Genomic DNA, 20,271 nt, shown 5'->3' with positions numbered 1-20,271 from the left:
TATTTGCTTAGCAGTAACATATTTTAAGGGATATGCTTCAGGGTACGTTGTGGCATAATCTGAGATTCCTAGAATAAACCGGTTCCCTGTCTGGCTTCTCTCAACTGGTCCAACAACATCTACTCCTATTCTCTCAAAAGGTACATCACTCACAGGCAAAGGGATTAGTGGTGCAATGGCAGGTGTCGACCAGCAGTGAGTTGGCAATCAGGGCATGTCTGGCAGTATTCTTTAATGTCTGTGTACATTCTGGGCCAATAAAATCTTTTAGAGTTTCTCAAACATGTCTTTGCGAACCTTAAATGACCTGACCATGGATTGGAATGACCTAACTACAACACCTCACTTCTTTGTGCTTTAGGTACAACTATCCGAAGATCCCCTCCTTGGTTTGCTTATACAGGAGTTCATGTTTTAACACAAAAGGATCATCAAGTAAAAATCAGCATCATCCTTCTGCTTAACCTGTTCGAAACATGTGGCAAGGGTTGGGTCTTCCTCTGCAGTTGGGCTAGACCATTGGGAATCACAATGTGTGACAGGATCAGTAACATCCTCGTTAGCCTGTTCTGAGGTGTCAATCAGACTCCTGATACCCAATCTCTACGCTGCTGTAACCTGTTGTCTTCTGTCAGTCTTGACTCCATCTCAGTATCAGCAGAACTAAAAGGCAATGTTTGCAAGGGATTATCTGGGTCTGGGTTGAGTGTCTGTACTACTTGCTTTGACTGAGCCCATGTCACTACCCCACACCATTCTGTGTCTTGCAGTAATTCAGCCAACACTGGCATATCTGTGCCAAGCAGTATGGGATAGGGAAGAGTCTCAGCAATTCCAACCTTCATCAAATAAGACTGATTTAAGACCTCTATATACACTTCTGCTGTAGCCAATGGAGTGTTGTCACCGTGTACACAACAAACAGTAACCGTCTCTGCATCATTCCAGTCCTGTCTGGGCACAGATCTGCTCTGTACTAATGTATATGTACAACCAGTATCTACCAAGGCTAAAACTGGTCTACCATTTAACAAGACAGATCTTACTGGCTTTGAGTTGCATTTGATGGATGACTGAACCGGATGAGGGACATAACAAAGGCTTGCTGTTTCGGGTTTCTTCAGGGGGCAAAGAGGTCTATTATGTCCTGGCTGACCACAATGATAACATACAACATCATCCTTAACGACATATAATAACTACAATAAATATCCTCTTTATTGCTGCTGGGGTAGCGCATCCACTTGCAAAACAGGTCTTTCAGTCTGTTGTAAAGCTCCTGTGGCGACTCATCCGCAGGGGTGTTTAAGTTACGGAACCTCAGTCTATAAGTTATTGCATTGATTTCATACTTTTTCAGTATTGCTGTCTTACAAACATCATAGTCTTGTGTGTATGAAGGGTCCATTGCAACAAACACAGATCTGGCCTTACCAGTTAGCAACGGTATGAGGTGAATGGCCCAGTCTTCTTTAGGCCACTGGTACACCTCTGCCAGTCTCTCAAATGTGAGCAAATAGTGCTCAGTATCATCAGAGTCCTCCAGTCTCGCAAGCCGTGGCTCCCGGTCTAACACACTCGTGCTGGATTGTCGCACCTTGCTCCATAACTGATACGTTCCACGTCCAGTTGCATCTATGTGACATGGTGACTGAGCAATTTAAAATATTGTTCTCGTCGAATTGTCTCTCTCTCATGTCAATCGTCTCAATCCTTTTGACGTTCCATATAGGACTTGAACATCTGCGCCAGAGCAGAAACAGCAGTATCAGCTCCAGTCACAGAAACCATTGTAGACTGCACTCCTTCACCTGGTCCACATCTGGCCTTGTTCTTTCATCAGGCTGATTCCTGGTCTTTGGTGGCATTGTAAAAACAAGAATGTCCACGTCACCTCCGCAGTACATAAACAAACTTCTGACACCAACTGTAACAGAGACAGTGGTGTTCAAGCAGTAGTGGCACCTCTGCTCTGGATGTACCGGCCCATGGAGGCGTGAAAAAATGAAGTGACGTGCTGATGAAGTCAAAAAGCTGGTGTTTATTCCAAAATATTTTCTAAAAGAATGCAAATTATATTTACAGTGTAACTTCAAATGTATCAAAAGAAACAAAAATAGAAGAAAAAAAAACTGTACAAAGTTTAAATGTACAAACAAAACTTTTGGCTATGTCAATAATTTTACCCAAAAATCAAGCAAGCAACTTCACCAACTCACTCACAAAGGCAAAGGCATAACTATTAGAACCACAAAAATATACAACCATTTACAACATATAATATACAACACAAACTAAATTAATTATTACCATTTACCAAAGAATCAAACAAACACCAATCTCCCCCTCCGGCATGAGACCAATTAAGTGTGCCTTCTATTGGCGGGAAACAGGTATTTAAAAATGGTGTCAATGTGGTGCCCGGGTTTCTTCTGATTGTTATGAGGAAATGTTCCAGTATACATAATACACAATAAATTAATCACACACACATACCTGGTGTTAACTGATGTTACATTGCGCAAAACTAATATGTGTTGTTGTATGAAAAGTGTATGTATACCCAGTGTGTTGTGTTCTCAGTCCAGTACCAAAGTCTCAATCCCACAGGTGTAATGGTTTTTATACTGTACAAACTGTATATTCTATGGCCCTACACCTAACCCTCACAGGAAACTTTGTGCATTTACACACTCTCTCTCTCTCTCTCTCTCTCTCTCTCTCTCACACATACACACACACACACACACACACACATATGTCATCATTGGCCAGAACTGAAGCTTCGGATGATTATATATAGAATTTATACAGAATTAGAATAGGGGCTTTATGAGGGCAGAAGATTAATAAGTCATTAATTCTGAAGCAGCTCTATATATGTATGAGATTGACCAAAAAAAATCACTTTTAACAAAAAAACAAAAACAAAAAAACAATTGACTGTTTTTCAATCCTGACACAAAATGAACAGCTAACATTAACTAATCACATCAGCAGCGCATGTGAAAGTGTGAGTGAGTATTGGTCAGGTAATCACTATCATACTAATTAAACTGTAAGAGCAGACAGATTGTTATAAAAGAAGAGAAGAAGCGTTTCCAATCGTTGTGTTGTTGTTGTTAGCAATGCTTACCTCCAAAGAAACACGTGCAGCCATCATCTCTCTGCATCAAAATGCAGGAAATTGCTACAAAGAATATTGCACCTGAGAGAACCATTTACCGGATCATCAAGAACTTCAAGAAGAGATGTTTGACTGCAGTGAAGAAGTCTTCAGGACGTCCCAGAGTGTCCAGCAAGGGTCAGAAGCGTCTCTGAGGAGTCCGCTCCAGAGTCGTGTCTCCAGCAGAGCTGAGCTTGCTCATGAAGAGCTTCAGGTTTGTGTGAGAACATCTGGACACACCGTGAGGACAAGACTTCTGGACAACGGCCTGGTTCAAGAAGAGCAGTGAAGAAGACACTTCATCCACGTGTGGGGTCGCTTCTCAACCCAGGGAGTGGCTCTCTCATAATTCTGCCCAAAAACACTGCCATGAATAAAGAATGGTATCAGAACGTCCTGCAAGAGCAACTTCTTCCAACGGTCCATGAGCAATCCAGCATGATGTCACAATGCAGGAGTGATGAAGAAGTGGCTTGAAGATCATTATAATGACATTTTGAATCCGTGGCCAGGTGTTACGTTCCCACTCTTTAACTAGTCTAGGGGAATGGAGGAATACGTAACAAAGAAAAGGAAAATCCACATGGAGCCTCTGGTCCCAGTCCCAGCTCTGAAGAACACCGCCAACCACCAAAGGATCCACTATAATTTGATTTATTATACTTCTTTAATACATGCAGGAGTAGCAAGAACAAAGCAAACAGGCTTCAGGAGGGGGCATAGCCAAAATAACAAACAAAACAGCAGCTTACTCCATTTTGAAACTAACTTACCTAGCACAGGGAAAAATAAATAACAAAAAGACAATATACTTCCTTAACTACCTAACTTTTCCAAAAAAACAGGAGAAAAGGAGTTAAAAGAAATGGGCACCCTCCTCCCTACAAGTTATAAAGTAGACAACTTAAATATTGAAGACAGGACTACAGAAGTATTAGCAATATTGAGTGGAGTTCAACAGTCTAGGTGGGAGCAGCAAGCAACAGTACACAAACTCAAACTCTAGCACAAAATTGGCATTAGGCATCAACTACAACAGTACCAAAACCACAACACTAGTCTGGGGCTGCAGAGAGGGAGATGGGAGATGGCTCAATCTTTCTCCTTTCCTCTCTCCTCCAACTGTGCTTTCTCACAGCACAGGAGAGAAAAGATGACTGAGAACAAACAAAAGCTCTGACCCCAGAACAGTACAACCTACGTCACAGGACGTAACACCAGGCAACTAACTCTTCAGATCTAAATCCAGTGGTGAACCTGGTCAGATCCTCAGAAGGTGAGTCAAGCAGAAGCACACAAACTGTGATCAACTCTGAGAAGTAATAAGACAAGAATGGGTGGCCATCGGTCAGGATCTGGCTCAGAAGCTAACATACAGCATGACAGAGGTTATGAAGAACATGAGTCAACACTCTTAATACTGACTCTGACTCATTACATAGTTTTGCCAATAAAAGCTGTTAAAAATTATGATATGCTTATCATTGTTTTTCAGTAAACCATATAAACATTTGGAAAAATGATCTACAAACACTGAAGCAGCAAACTTTGCAAAACACAAAATTTGTCACTACCAAAACTTTTGGACATGAGTGACTGTAGTTAAGGCTTCCTTCATCATACTGCTGATAAAGGCTAATAATAGATAAAAATGAATAGATAAATAATAGATATCTGCGTGTTTTTAATCCTTTTTAAACCCTACTCATCTACAGTAACAGCAGCTCTTAAAGACGAAACAGCACGTGCCAGTCAAGAGTCACACAATTTCTGTATATATCCTGAAGAACAGCCTCATCCGGGTTCCTCACAGTCCACTCGATGACCTGCAGCGACACCTAGTGCTCGACACAAGGAACGTGTTTTATTATTGAGTTTAACACACTTCTACATTTCACTCATAGTCATGTGTTTATGTCTCATCTTTTCTTGTATTTATCAGAATTTTAATCCATCTTGAAGTATTCCTGGGAACTAAGGTTAACTTAAATTGGGAACTAAATGTATTTTCCAACTTGAGCACTATAAAGCCTATTAATTTTATACATAATATATCAGTGGTTCCCTGTTCTGGTCCTAGAGAACCCCCAGCACTGCACGCTTCTGGTGTTATCTGACACACACATCTGAGTGTTTGAATAGAAATACATCTAAAATGTGCAGTGTTGGGGGTTCTCCAGGAACCACTGTAATAACACTGTAATAATCTCACTTCAATGTCAATACATATGTATATACTGTGTAAGTGAAGTGAATGCAGCTGAATGCCATTTTAACACAATTTTAAGTGTTTCTTTGGTTAAATTATGTATTTGCTTGTTTTTATTAATATTCACCTGTGTTACAATAAAAAAATGGCTCTTATTTGCCTCTTTAACCTTACACAGTCCTACTACACTAATTGTAATATAAATAATAGAAACATTAGACTTTAGAAGTGGTCATTAATAGTGGACCATAATTATTGCACTAATAGTATTTAGTACCAAACGATCTCCTCAAAATATTAAATAAATGTTACTGAACTAAAATATAGAACATTTAATTAGCTTTGAAAAATAGTTAAGGTCTATGGTCAAATTCTAAGTAAGGAATACCTGAGGGTTAAATACAAGAAAAACATATTAATGTTGCCTCTCCATCACTCTACAGAATAGAATGATACTGTAAATGTCATGGACATAATAATCAATGTGTATAATATAACTTAATGTTCACCAAAAGTTGCTGCTATTACCTGTAGAGTGAAGCTGTCATCTGTCCTGTTAACCCATTCAGATGTGTGGAGAGCGCTTACTGAAGCTCGTGACCGCGCGGCGGCGAGATCAAAGAAACAATGTAGCAACTCTTGTGAGGTGCTACACCAGTAACGCTACATTAAGCGTGCCAAAACGGCATTTATTGTTTGAATTACATATTAAAACTTACACAACTTGAAAGCTGAGACTTTGTTTTATATCACAAGCAGGCTTGCCAGTTTAGCGTGAGATTTACATGACAGAGTTTATCTGAAGTTAATAGAACGCAGCACAATAAAGACTAAGAAAAGCCATATTACTCTCGTTACTCTCGTTAATAAACGAGTTGTTAAGGATATTGTTATCATTAACAGCCCTGAGCTGATAGAAGCAGAAGATTCCATCCTGCGCGGACGAGCACTTTATAATTATGATCGATTAATTGATGGATTGGCGCCTAAACGCTGTTTGCGCGTGCACGGGGGTTCGGGAGCGCGCGTGTCTCCGCTGTGCTTAGTCACGCTGAGTTTCTGCTTTCTGAAACACACACACAAACACACACTCACACACACACACACACACACTCACTGTGAGCTGCAGCGATGATCTGTAAGTGTTTTCATCAGCGACTTTGTTTACTGTGTTTCTGCTGAGATTGAAACGCTTTTATTTCGTTTCACAGCTTCTGATTTATTCAGCTGATGGATAGTGATGATGATGAAGAAGGATTGTTTTGTTAAAAAAGAGGATCTGATTATTATGAACTTAGATCAAATTTAAAGATATTTCCGTCTATCGCAGTGAGATGTATTTGACACTTTTACAGTTATTACAGTCGTTTTATATTTTTCTCCAGATATTTGTAAGTGTTGAGGTTTGCGAGCGTGTGAAATCGACGGTGTTTTTGAGTAATCGGTTCGGCACGGAATTGTTTACACGTCGACTGCAGCTTCAGAGTCCGTAGAGCGCCGCGGTGCGGCTGTGTGAGAGACCGGCCTTGAGCCGCCGGAGCCGGGGAGAGTTTAAACTCCAGCCCGGGGACACCAGGCCCTCTCACTGTTTACATGTCAATATTTCAGACTCATACTTGCACTTTGTGATTTTAGTTTTATTTCTGTGTACTGTAAAATATGTAAGAGGGATTCTAAGAAAATTATGAATTTAGAGCCTTTATCAAATATTTATTTAACAGATCGTGACTTTTCAGCTTTCACTCAGTAAAAAAAAATACAAATATTAATTTAAATCTGTCCTGATCCCTGCCATTTCAGTGCCGTTTTTGAAGTTTGTCATTTATGCAGCAGCAGTTACATGTGTTTTTACCTGTGCAGTGTATACACACACAGAAACTCACACACACACACACACACACAGAAACTCACACACACACTCTCACACAGTCGTATGTTCTTGTGTTGCTCAGGACTCTGGACTGAGTGTGTGTCACTGCTGTAGTTGTGATTATGATTGTGTGTGTGTGTGTGTGTTTTCCTCAGGACTCTGAGTGAACGGAGGAAACAGATCAACATCATTAAACTGAAGGATGCGTGTGATTCCTGCTGAAGTGTGAGAGTCTTCACGCTCCAGAGACGTCCAGCCGCTGGTTCCAGACAGACAGACCTGATCTGAAAGACTCTAGAAGCTTGTCTCTTTGAGGAGAAGACTCAAAGATGTGAGCGACACACCGGGTGGACTCTGAGCTGACGTGAGCGTTTGTGTCTGTGCTCTTCCTGGTTCATGAGTGATCTGTCTAAACAGATTCACACGAGGGAGGATCTTTACAGAGCTGTGACCGTGGCCGGGTGAGAATGAGCAGGAGCTCTGTGAGCGTGGCTTTATAACTGTGTGTCTGATCAGAAGAGCGTCCCGTAAGACTCTGCGCTGGCGAGCGAGGATGTGCGGGCCGAGCCGCGGCCGGTGAGCATGTACACGGCGTCCGGGATGACGGAGTGTAAGGCGGAGGTGACTCCGTCGGAGAGGAACGGTCACCGTGTGTTCAGCTACACGCTGGAGAGCCACACGGCCGCCGCCTTCTCCATCATGAACGAGCTGCGTCTGGAGCGCCAGCTGTGTGACGTCACGCTGAGGGTCAAATACAACCAGCTGGAGGCCGTGGACTTCGTGGCTCATAAAGTGGTGCTGGCCTCGTCCTCGCCGGTGTTTCGTGCCATGTTCACCAACGGCCTGAAGGAGTGTGGGATGGAGGTGGTGCCCATCGAGGGGATCCACCCGAAGGTGAGCGGATCTCAGAAGAGCTCGAGCTGTGTGTGTCTGACGCTGTGTGTCTCTAACTGTGTCCTGCTGCTCTCAGGTCATGGGGCGGCTCATCGAGTTCGCGTACACGGCGAGCATCTCTGTGGGAGAGAAGTGTGTGATTCATGTGATGAACGGGGCGGTCATGTACCAGATCGACAGCGTGGTCAAGGCTTGCTGTGATTTCCTGGTGCAGCAGCTCGACCCGAGCAACGCCATCGGCATCGCCAGCTTCGCCGAGCAGATCAGCTGCACTGAGCTTCACCAGAAGGCCAGAGAATACATCTACATGAACTTCAGTCAGGTCAGACACACACTAACACACACACGCATACTCACACACACACACACTCACACACATACATACACAGACACTCACTCACACAAACACACACGCACAAACACACATACTCACACACACACACTAACACACACACGCATACTCACACATACACAGACATTCACACACACGCACGCACGCACAAACACTCACTCACACACACACACACACACACTCACACACACACATAGACAGACACTCACTCACTCACACAAACACACACACATACACAGACACTCACACACACGCACGCACAAACACTCACTCACTCACACACACTCACACACATGTGCACACACACTAACGCACGTACACACACACGTGCGCACACAAACACACACATACACTAATGCACACACACAGCCCAGCGGCAGAGACTCACAGTTCGTATGAGCATTTATGGGAAATAAATTATAGAATTTAATACTTTTATTTAGCAAGGATGCTTTAAATAATAAAAAACATGATAAAGATATTTATAATGTTACAAAAGATTTTTGTTTCAGATAAATGCTGTTCTTCTGAACTTTCTGTTCAACAGAAACCTGAAAAAATTCTACTTAGCTGTTTTCAACAATAATAATAATAATAATAAATCATCATATTATTCTGATTTCTGAAGATCATGTGACACTGAAGACTGGAGGAATGATGCTGAAAATACAGCGGAGCATCACAGAAATAAATTATACTTTAACACAGATTCACACAGAAAACAGATGATTTACATTACAATAATATTGCACAATATTACAGCTTTTTCTGTATTTCTGATCAAATTAATGCAGGGTTGGTGAGCAGAAAAGGCTTCTTTAAAAACTTTAAAACCTTACTGTTTGAAATCGTTTGACTGGTAGTGTCCTGTCGCTCGAGCTGTTCCTGAGAGTGTGTGTGTGTGTGTGTGTGTGTGTGTGTCCAGGTGGCCACGCAGGAGGAGTTCTTCAACCTGTCTCACTGTCAGCTGGTGACTCTGATCAGCCGTGACGAGCTGAACGTGCGCTGTGAGTCCGAGGTGTTTCACGCGTGTGTGGAGTGGGTCCAGTACGACCGGGAGAACCGTCGGCCGTATGTGCAGGCTCTGCTTCAGGCCGTCCGCTGTCACTCGCTCACACCGCTCTTCCTGCAGCGTCAGCTGGAGCGCTTCGACTGGGACGCCCAGAGCAAAGACTACCTGTCCCAGATCTTCCAGGACCTCACGCTGCACAAGCCCACCAAACTCCTGCCGCTCCGGACGCCCAAGGTGCCGCAGCTCATCTACACGGCGGGCGGATACTTCCGGCAGTCTCTGAGCTACCTGGAGGCGTTCGAGCCCTGCTCCGGAGCCTGGCTGCGTCTGGCCGATCTCCAGGTGCCCCGCAGCGGTTTAGCAGCCTGTGTCATCAGCGGCCTGCTGTACGCCGTGGGCGGCAGGAACAACGCTCCGGACGGAAACATGGACTCCAACATGCTGGACTGTTACAACCCCATGAACAACTGCTGGCTGCCCTGCGCTCCCATGAGTGTCCCGCGCAACCGCATCGGTGTGGGCGTCATCGACGGCTTGATCTACGCTGTGGGCGGCTCACACGGCTGCGTCCATCACAACAGCGTGGAGAGGTGAGACCGTGTTTAGCACCAGCGCTCCTCATCCAGTATCGAGAACAGACTAGTGAGCGCTGATTTATCCTGTCACTGCTCCATAATGAGCTAAAATAGTAGGGACGCACTGATATGAACATCGTCCGAAACCGATAATTCTTCACCGAAAGCTGATAACAGATAAATCTAAATCCACATTTACATAATTTTTGAGAGCCTGATTACCAAAAAAGTCTCATCATTAAAAGGTATTAAACACTTCAACATAAATCTTACATAAAGAAGCCTTACAAATAAATAAAATAATGCTTAAATAATGGAAACAAGTTACTGGACAACATTACTCAGTGTAAAAAACAATATATAAGGCGATAAGAGGTCCAGCATGTAAGCACTATAGCCTGAGATATTGTCTAAATCATTAAATATTGTCATTATTAAGAGCATTTGGCATTTCCAGTTAACTAGGCCTGTTATTTTCTGGCTAATATTATTAGGTTACTATTAATAAATTAATATTACAATTAATTGGCTCTGCAGCAATTGTTACACTTCAGTGACACTCACAATTTTATGCACCAATGTTCAAAAACAACCTGTTCAAGACGAATAATGTCTCTTCTCATTGTTTTCACTGTGTTCAGGCCACAAGAGAAACATTAAAGAAATAAATTAACAGTTAAATATGACACATATTAGGAGATCTGTCTCTCGTCGTCTCGGAGGGAATATTAATGTGTGCATCAGAAATCACCGTCAGCTTTTACTTTCACTTTCATGGTGAACGACGTTCTTCTGCAGAAGTTTGACTGCACACAGTTTGCTCGGTGCTTGTTGATATCCACTGGCTCTCCTCGGCTTAAAACAGAAGTAGATTATTTCTGCTATTGCAATACATCCGCGCTACAAACCCCAGATGGTCAGATCAGTCAGAATAGCCAGCTCTGAACAAAGATTCACTTACATTATTTAACAGTAGCTAATAATCTCATTATAATATGACACGCGTGCCCTGCACATGTTGCAGTTCACTGTATTTTCATTTTGGAAGTGTTTCCATAGCGCATCTGAAGTGTCTCTGCAGGAAATAATGCATTATCACATTTTCATTTTTGGGTGAGCTGTACCTTTAACAGAGCGTAAACAGCATAATACACCTGTGTTTCCAGGTTTAAAGGGACAGCAGCCTCATTCAGTGGCTGTTCTTTGTCATTAATGTTAATCAAGCAACAAACGAAAGAGAAAACCACTCACTGCTCTTGACGGAGTCACTTTAGGAGCCCTGATGAGGATTGAGTTTAATGAAGCATGTTGTTAGCAAAGAATGCATATACTGTATTACATAACTGTGCTATTGAAAAGAAGACCATGTTTTGTTTCTTTATGAGAAGAGGTTTTATTTCATTTAAAAATATAAAACATGTTATGTGTCACAACAGTGTCTGTATTGCATGTGCAGTCCTTAATATCAGGTTCATATATGATTTATTCATAATAAAAATACTTAAGTGCATAACTAAATCTAGTAGATTTTAGCTGATTAAATGTACAGTAGATTAAGACTAAACTATGACTAAAACTAAATAAAAATGAACACTGCTTTTGTAAAGACCTGCCCAAAACCGAACAAAGCTGACATTGAAATATAGCTTTGTGCGCTTAATTAAATAAAAATATGCGTGTTTCAGAGGGATGTTGATTAACAGTGTTGGGGAAAGTTACTTTTAAAGGTAATGCATTGTTACTTTTTATGGAAAGTAGTGTTACGTTACTTTTGGATTACTTTTTAAATCTGGACAGGGCTTGCTTGTTTTTAAAATAAAATAATTGTTTTTATATTTTTGGCAAATATAAAAGAGATTTCTCGCCAAAAGGGAAATGAATACATCTCAGGCTGAAGGGAAAGTAAATTTACATCTGTTCAGTAGAATTCAGAAGAAATTACAACACACAGCAATAAAAGACACACAAATGTTTGTCTAGAGTAGTTTCTGCTCATTAGTATGATTGAACTGCATCATCAAAGGTTGATTTATCAAATCAAAGACATTGATTTATAGAATGGCATTAAATACATGAAGAATATTTGTGTTGTTTAACATTTATTGCAGTTTTGCGTCATATTCTGATTTGCATTATTATTCATTTTGAGGACTACTGAATCTGTGGAGTAACACTGAACTACAGATTTCTCTCAACATGGGGACAGGAGAGCTGTCAATCAATAAATTGGAAAAAAATTAACTTGTGTTGTTTATTTGAAAAAGTAACTTCGATATACTCTTGTAAATGAAAAAGTAAGGCGTTACTTTAGTAGTTACTAGTAATCTGATTACGTAACTGGTGTTTCTTGTAATGCGTTACCCCCAACACTGCTGATTTACACCCGTGCAGCTCGTGATGCGGTTTCACTCCTGGTGTACTCACAGAAACCGCTCTACACTTCACCTGCTCCAGTGAGTTGAGCTGTGTGTGTGTGTGTGTGTGTGTGTGTGTGTGTGTGTGTGCGCGCGCAGGTATGATCCGGAGAGGGACTGCTGGCAGCTGGTGGCTCCGATGCTGACGCGGCGGATCGGTGTCGGTGTGGCCGTGATCAACCGGCTGCTGTACGCTGTGGGGGGGTTCGACGGCACGCACCGGCTGAGCTCCGCTGAATGCTACAACCCCGAGAGAGACGAGTGGAGGAGCATCGCGTCCATGAACACGGTCCGCAGCGGTGCAGGTCAGACATCGCATCAACAAATGGTTCATGTCGAAAGCTCAGTTGTCCTCGTTACCTTTCCTCGTTTACTTCCCAAACCTGCGCGAGGCCAGTGAATAAATGACGAGAGAATGAACACTTGTGTCTGAACTGTTCTTCAGACTCTTTCTTTAACTCTTTCTCCACCATTGATGAGTTATCTGGTCTTTTAGAAGACAACACTTCCCGTGTTTTCACTGTAATACACTGGGGGTGCTATTACACATCTTCTGAACGAGTACAAAAACCCCCGAACAAAAACACACACACGAGCAGGACGGAGGAACCGCGATCTCTCATGTAAACAGATGCATATGAAAAAGAATGTGTTCATCAGCGACAGACAGCATGTAAATGAAAACTGCATAATGTTATGGAGTACAGTGTTGATCCAGGAAGTGTGAGTGCAAGCTTTAGAGGTGTTGATGGAAGCGATTCACTGGATTTATGCTTGGATGGTCATACTGAAGATTATCCAGATGTACTTTTTTATAAAGTGTTCAGGCGTGTCCTGGGCGTCATGTGATCTGTTTTCAGGCATGTTCTGAGTGTCATGTGATCTGTGTTCAGGCGTGTGCGCTCTGGGGAACTGCATCTATGTGATGGGTGGATACGACGGCACCCATCAGCTGAACACTGTGGAGCGGTACGATGTGGAGACGGACGTCTGGAGCTTCATCTCTTCCATGAGACACAGACGCAGTGCTCTGGGAGTAACGGCGCACCACGCACGCATTTATGTGCTCGGTAAAAACTGCATCTTACATTTATACATTTATATTCATTCTTACACCTTTAGAAAGAATAAAACACACTCAGATATTATCATGTATTTTAACTTTGGTTACAGTTATTTATGGAAAGATAATACATTACAGTGTACATCATCAGTATATATACAATTTAAGCTTTAAGTCGAGTGTTACCGAAGCCCTCATCCGATGCTGATGGAAAGTTTCCGTGCTGATTATGAGACGTTGACTGGTTTGTTTGTTGTGTGTCTGCAGGTGGGTATGATGGGAACACGTTTCTAGACAGTGTGGAGTGTTATGACCCGGAAACAGACACGTGGAGCGAGGTCACCAACATGACGTCCGGCCGCAGCGGTGTGGGAGTGGCAGTGACCATGGAGCCGTGCCAGAAGGGCCTGAGCCCCTGTCAGAAGAGCTAGAAACACCTCTGTCTGTGTGTGTGTGTGTGTGTGTGCTCATTAATGCTCTCCCTCTCGCCCTCTCTGTCTCCCCCCCCCCTCTCTCCCGCTCTCTCTGTCTCCCCCCCCCCTCTCTCTCTCTCGCCCCCCCCTTCTCTCTCTCTCGCTCTCTCTGTCTCCCCCCCTCCCTCCCCCCCCTCTCTCTCTCGCCCCCCCCCTCTCTCTCTCGCCCCCCCACCCCCCTTCTCTCTCTCTCTCACCCCCCCCCTCTCTTCTCCCCCCCCCTTCTCTCTCTCTCTCTCGCCCCCCCATCGCTCCCCCCCCCTCTCTCTCTCGCCCACCCCCATCGCTCCCCCCCCCTCTCTCTCTCGCCCACCCCCCTCTCTCTCGCTCCACCGCCCCCCCCCCCCCCCAGCCGGTGTCATTAGCACACAATGCATCTGTTGTTCTGATGAAGCTCAGTGCACGTGAGAGTCCTGTGTCTGTTTCATGTGTGTTTCTCTTGTGGAGTCGAGGGAAGGTTAGCCAGCGAGCAGCAGAACTAAACAGGATGTTGTGAAAACACTGACGGCGTCTGAGCCGAATAAAGTGCCACGAGCGCCGCATCAGTATGTCTGCTGGACTTCACACCAGTTAATCAGTGCAGTTTGGATCAGATTAAGCTGTTCGGATGATTTTTGTATTTGTCTTTTTCATGTCAGACGTCGATCCCTCTTGAAACTGATGGTGTGATTTTGTGTGAAACAAACTAAAGATCTGCCTCAGAGCTTCTGGAGATGTACAAACATACATACACGATCATTTTTACTAACAGAATGAGCTGTGAAGCGTTTCCAGATTTATCTAACTGAATTCCAGCCTACAAAGGTGTTTGATGCCAACATTGTTTTTTCTCCTAAATGAAAGATGATTTTCACAGGCTGATGAAATGATGTATTTGTAAAACCAATTTAAGCTGCTTATCCAGGGATTTTGTACGTTGGTATTGCATGAAGTCTGTTTTTTCTTTTATTTATTTTAAATATTGTCCCTTTGCTATTAATGATTGACTCCTGTTTGTTCTCAATGGACTGAACTCGGGCTCTTTTTTTTATTTCTTTTTTTTTTTTTTTTTTTACAAATTAAGCTTTTTGTTTCAAAAGGGATGCGTTTTTCCTTTTCATCATTAAAAATTAAGTATACAGGTTTATTTAAAGTCTGCCTTGTAAATTTTACAGCAACGAATACATTGTACAAACATTGTATATTAAAAGCGTACGTTTCTTGCATTAGTTTGTGTTGTGATTCATTCGCGCGGTGGCGCCAAAACACCAAGCGCGGGAACGCCATGAAAGCGCGCGAAATATTGATTATAATTATAAAAGATTTAAACAATGACAAATTATGGCTGGACATACAGATTCTGAAAAATGAGGTTAAGGTTACCAAAAACATTCAGCGATTGAAACTAAAATGTTTCGAGTGTCCTCAGATTAAAACATAAACGTGATTTGTCTAATTAATAACTAATAAGGAGATATAAGATGCCCTCGTGAGTCGTTTGTGATGATGTTCCATTATTACTGAAGACTGAAGCTCAACAGAACCTGTTTACCCAGTGCACGCGCACAGCGCTGTTACAAGGGATTTAATGTTTGCGCGTGCACTGAACACTTCACAACGGAATGCCAAAGTAGACAGAAAAAAAAGACAGTGAAATATGAAGAAGGCTGAATATGGACCTGTAGTGACAGGGCTGTTTAATCGCGTTTATGAGAAGTATATAAGGATTGTTGCTGGTGTCTGACTCATTGAGTTCTCATGATGAAACTTGTTCTTCTGGGAGGTGCTTCGAGGATCTCTCGCTGTAGAAAGGCTTCGAGTCGCGGGACAGAGTCTGTTTCCGGGTGCAGGTGCTGAGGAACAGGTGAGTTCAGCTCCAGACACTGACACAGCTGCGACTCTGCTTTAGATCGGTTTATCTGTGAACTACCAACAATACTGCAATCCGAACACATGCATCTGGTCACCTGTGGTCAGCAGTGATATTACTGGAACAGTCTCTGGTTGAGTTGGGAAAGTCAACATAATTACTGAAAAGAAAAAACTTCGCAGAAACTGTTGAAAGTGTCACGTGGTGCTGAGTTCATCAATGTCGCAGATGATTAAAACCTCAGCTAAGGACTAATCAGGTTTGCTCAACTTCATTATGTCAGTATTAGGCAAAGCATTAAAATTACTTGTGATATTTTCCTAACAGTTAAGCGTGGGTCTGTGTTTGTCTGGCAGGTGTGGAGATGATTCCTGTGAATGAGTTCCGGAGCATCACATCGGAGCAGAACCCTCAGTTCCGGGTCCTGAAGCCCTGGTGGGACGTCCTGTCGGAGTATCTGGGCATCACCATGCTGATGATCGGGGTGTTCGGCTGCACGCTTCAGGTGGGACATCCGTCCGATCCGGACACCAGAGAACATGATGAACATAACCTCAGAGTCTCCTTAAGAGTCTGTGTCACACAAGACTTCCTGAGGCTGTTAATCAGTGACTGAGAAGAAGTAGTTCACATGGAAATGAAACCGTGTCATCAATGTTCTCTGACAGTGGACAGTGATTTTTACTGCCAGACTACACAACAAACGCCATCAAAGTATCATAAATGTATAACAACAGTCGTGAATATGACACGCACTTTATTCAGAGACTTCTGAAGCCATATGAAAATGAACAGACTGAAATGTAGTTTAATATATATTTTCCTTCACTGTGAGAATTTTCATTTTAATGTGAACTATTCCTTAAAAAAGTGCATATTTTTGTGTGTGTTGTCAGGCACGAGCAAAAGGCATTTTCACACAAGGATGACGTTTAAATGGATGTAAAACAAACATAATTAAATGTTAAAACTCTACATGGGGATGTGTTGACAAATTAATATTTTGTACCATTTTGAATGGACACTCCCAGCGTAAGGAGTTAGCAGCACTGATAATATTTCACCCACAAAAAATTGTGGAATTGAATTATCAAAAAAACGTGTTTGAGACATTGCATTCAAAAACTGAGTGCTCCGCGGGGAACTTCTGATCAGGAACGTGTGCAGTAAAGACAAGGGATTAGCCAAGAGCTTTAGCTGATTAGATAATGTGTGTCTGCGGTGTGTTTGCCGTCAGGCTCCTGTTGAGATACTGATCCTCCATTCTTCCTTTTATTTGCCGCCAGCTGTGTCCTGCTGTCAGCTCCAGACACATGCAGGTGTTTGCAGTGTAAATGTTCACTGATGCTTAGACAATCTTCATCTCTCCGCAGCTGACCCAAGACAAGATATCTTGTCTGCCGAACCGATTCCCGGATCTCTCCGGCGGAGAGCGAGACTGCAGTCACCTGCGGCAGGAGAACCAGAGTCTGTGGGAGTTCTCCATCACCAAACACCTCAGTCCGGACGTCGTGGAGGTGTTCGGCCGGAAGAACGGTCTGGATATCCACCAGTACGAGTTCGTCAACCACTTCTGCTACGAACGGGCCGTGCACTGGTACGGAAAGTACTTCCCTTACCTAGTGGTCATCCACAGCATGATCTTCATGGTGGCCAGCAGCTTCTGGTTCAAGTTCCCAGGAACCTCGTCTAAGATCGAGCTGTTTGTGACCATACTGGGGAAGTGCTTCGACTCGCCCTGGACCACGAGAGCCATCAGCGAAGTCTATGAAGAACGGCGAGAGGAGAGGATGGTCGTGTGGAGGAAGAACACAATGACCAAATCAGCCGCAGACAACAACGATGACATGGTGTCTCTGATCCGATCTTCCATAAAGTCCGGCTCGGAGCAGAAATCAGCAGAACCGCAGCCGACCGCGTCGCTCTTGGATAAGAAGGAAGGTGAGCAGGCCAAGGCCCTGTTTGAGAAAGTCCGTAAGTTTCGGACACACGTGGAGGCGGCGGATCTGCTTTACTTCATGTACGTGCTGCAGACGGCGCTGAAGGTCTTCAAATTCGCTCTGATCACAGTTTACAGCGTGGCACTGGTCCCTAACATCCAGATCGTGGTGATGTGCTCGGTGCCTCCAGATCTGACGGGGTTCAGTGTGTTCTGCTGTAACTACAATAAAGCACACCTGTTCTCTAAATTAGCCTACTGCTACATCTGCTTCGTGGGAGTGTACGGACTGCTGTGCGTTTATTCACTTTACTGGCTGTTTCACCGACCGCTGAAAGAGTATTCCTTTGAGGCAGTGCGCTTGGAGACGGGAATAAACGACATCCCGGATGTTAAAAATGACTTTGCGTTTCTGCTGCACCTCAGTGATCAGTACGACGCCCTGTACTCCAAACGCTTCGCCGTCTTCCTCTCGGAGGTCAGTGAATGTCGCTTACGGCAGCTCAACCTCAACCTGGAGTGGACGGCCGATAAACTCCGCGCTCGTCTGTCACGCAACGCCTCCGAGAGGCTGGAGCTCGCTCTGTTCCTGCTCCCAGGGTTACCCGACACTGTCTTTGAGATCTCCGAGGTCCAGTCGCTCAAACTGGAGCTGATCAGTAACGTGACGATCCCAGGAACCGTATCACAGCTTCCAGCCTTACAGGAGATGGTGTTGATCCACAGTCCGGCCAAGCTCCAGCTGGAGGCCCTCAGTCATCTGCGGGAGAACCTGAAGGTTCTGCGGTTGGGCTTCGAGGGCCCGGAGCAGGTTCCGCTGTGGATGTACAGCTTACAGAGTCTGGAGGAGCTTCACCTGAGCGGCGCTCTGAGCAGTGAGTTCTCCCGCGGTCCGGCGCTGGACTCTTTACGTGAGCTGAAGAACCTGCGCCTGCTGACCTTACGCTGCAAGCTGACCAAGATCCCGCCCAGTGTTGTGGATGTTTGCGGTCAGCTCCTGCGACTGTGCGTTCACAACGAGGGAACCAGACTCCAGGTCTACAACAGTCTGAAGAAGCTGGTGAACCTGAGCGCTCTGGAGCTGACGGGCTGCGGTCTGGAGCGGATCCCCAGCGCCGTCTTCAGTCTGTCCCTCCTGCAGGAGCTGGACCTTCGAGAGAACCGCCTCACCACCGTGGAAGAGATCTTGAGTCTGCAGCACTGTCGTCGTCTGACCGTCCTCAAGCTCTGGCACAACCACATCTCCTACATCCCCGAGCACATCAGCAAGCTCCGCGCCCTGGAGACACTGGACCTCAGCTGGAACAAGATCCGCAGTCTTCCGCCGCGCCTCTGTTACTGCACCAAACTCCGACACCTGGACCTTTCCCACAACCAGCTGGCGTCTCTGCCCTCGGAGATCGGCATCCTTCAGAGTCTGCAGTTCCTCTCGCTGGCCTTTAACTCTCTGGAGAGTCTCCCCGAGGAGCTGTTCTCCTGTAAGAGGCTGAAGGTGCTGGCGCTGGGGAATAACAGCATCTCCTCGCTGTCTCCTCGGGTCGGGAATCTGGCTCAGCTGCTTCGGCTGGAGCTGAAGGGAAACCGTCTGGAGTCTCTGCCTGTGGAGATCGCCGACTGTGTCTCGCTCAAACTGACCGCTGTGATCGTGGAGGACAGTCTGATGGACCTTCTGCCTCCAGACGTGAAGGACAGGATGAAGCACAGATAATCACAGCCCTGGAGCGCTGCTCTTATGCTTTGAACAAATATAGCTGATTTACTTGATGACATTGATTATATGAGCTCATTAACATGCACTGATTACAGCAAACCCTATCTCCACACATAATGTAAAATAATCCAGATCCTGGACAACTACCTTCAGTTCCGATCCAACAATGATCAAGTGTTCCTGGAGACTTTCATTCTGTGCTTCAGGTGTTTGATTACGTTTGGACCTCAACTTTTGCCATCTGGGAATTTCAACAGTAATTTATAAAGCATTAAAGACACGTTTATTGATAGATGGGTTATGCTTTAGTTGAAACTAAATATTTTAACTTTTTTAGGAAGTTTAACGCTAAAGAAAGAAAAACCTAGACAAAAACAAAACCATGATTTAACCCTGATTCTGCAAATAAATCTTGACACCAATCAGTGAATCACTCTTAGGCTCCGCCCACTCTCACATGAAGCACAAAATCCCCTCTCCACGCTCTTTCTGCATACGTGCTTATTCTGCAATGAACATACAATATGTTGTTTATAAATGCACAATTAACATCTTTAAATAAACCGTTTTAGTAGTTTTTAATTAGATTGAAATTTGCAATGGTTCATGGGATTGTAGTTCTTTCCTTCATTAAAGTCGTTAAATACAGTCTTGTACCTTTTTTGTACTTTATAGCTCTGACTCAAGGTTTGTAATGTTGTGATTTAGGGTTTATGACTAAACTCTGTAATAAATACAGTGAAC

The 20,271-nt window shown here is 44.0% G+C and overlaps 2 protein-coding genes across 4 annotated transcripts; both read left to right on the top strand.

Moving 5' to 3' along the window:
- Nucleotides 1-6,391: 6,391 nt before the first annotated feature.
- keap1b (kelch-like ECH-associated protein 1b) lies at nucleotides 6,392-14,093 on the top strand. The gene is made up of 7 exons (XM_026245355.1): nucleotides 6,392-6,513; nucleotides 7,401-8,139; nucleotides 8,216-8,461; nucleotides 9,417-10,093; nucleotides 12,592-12,797; nucleotides 13,386-13,562; nucleotides 13,823-14,093. The coding sequence occupies exons 2-7, from the start codon at nucleotides 7,828-7,830 to the stop codon at nucleotides 13,984-13,986; spliced, it is 1,782 nt and encodes a 593-aa protein (XP_026101140.1). The 5' UTR covers nucleotides 6,392-6,513; nucleotides 7,401-7,827; the 3' UTR covers nucleotides 13,987-14,093.
- Nucleotides 14,094-14,348: 255 nt separating this feature from the next.
- Nucleotides 14,349-19,817, top strand: si:zfos-323e3.4 (volume-regulated anion channel subunit LRRC8E). Of its 3 annotated transcripts, XM_026245353.1 has the most exons (4): nucleotides 14,349-15,871; nucleotides 15,988-16,136; nucleotides 16,234-16,382; nucleotides 17,251-19,817. In XM_026245353.1, exons 3-4 carry the CDS (start codon nucleotides 16,242-16,244, stop codon nucleotides 19,522-19,524), a joined length of 2,415 nt encoding a protein of 804 aa, XP_026101138.1. In that variant the 5' UTR covers nucleotides 14,349-15,871; nucleotides 15,988-16,136; nucleotides 16,234-16,241; the 3' UTR covers nucleotides 19,525-19,817. The 3 variants fall into 3 exon arrangements, with proteins under 3 accessions (XP_026101138.1, XP_026101139.1, XP_026101137.1); XM_026245354.1 differs by lacking the exon at nucleotides 15,988-16,136; XM_026245352.1 differs by having other exon boundaries at nucleotides 14,349-16,136.
- The last annotated feature ends 454 nt before the right edge of the window (nucleotides 19,818-20,271 follow it).

The sequence above is a fragment of the Carassius auratus genome, unplaced genomic scaffold, assembly GCF_003368295.1.
Source record: "Carassius auratus strain Wakin unplaced genomic scaffold, ASM336829v1 scaf_tig00008846, whole genome shotgun sequence".
Taxonomy (NCBI): domain Eukaryota; kingdom Metazoa; phylum Chordata; class Actinopteri; order Cypriniformes; family Cyprinidae; genus Carassius; species Carassius auratus.
The sequence above is the reverse complement of the archived record's forward strand: the minus strand, read 5'-3'. Positions and strand labels throughout refer to the sequence as shown.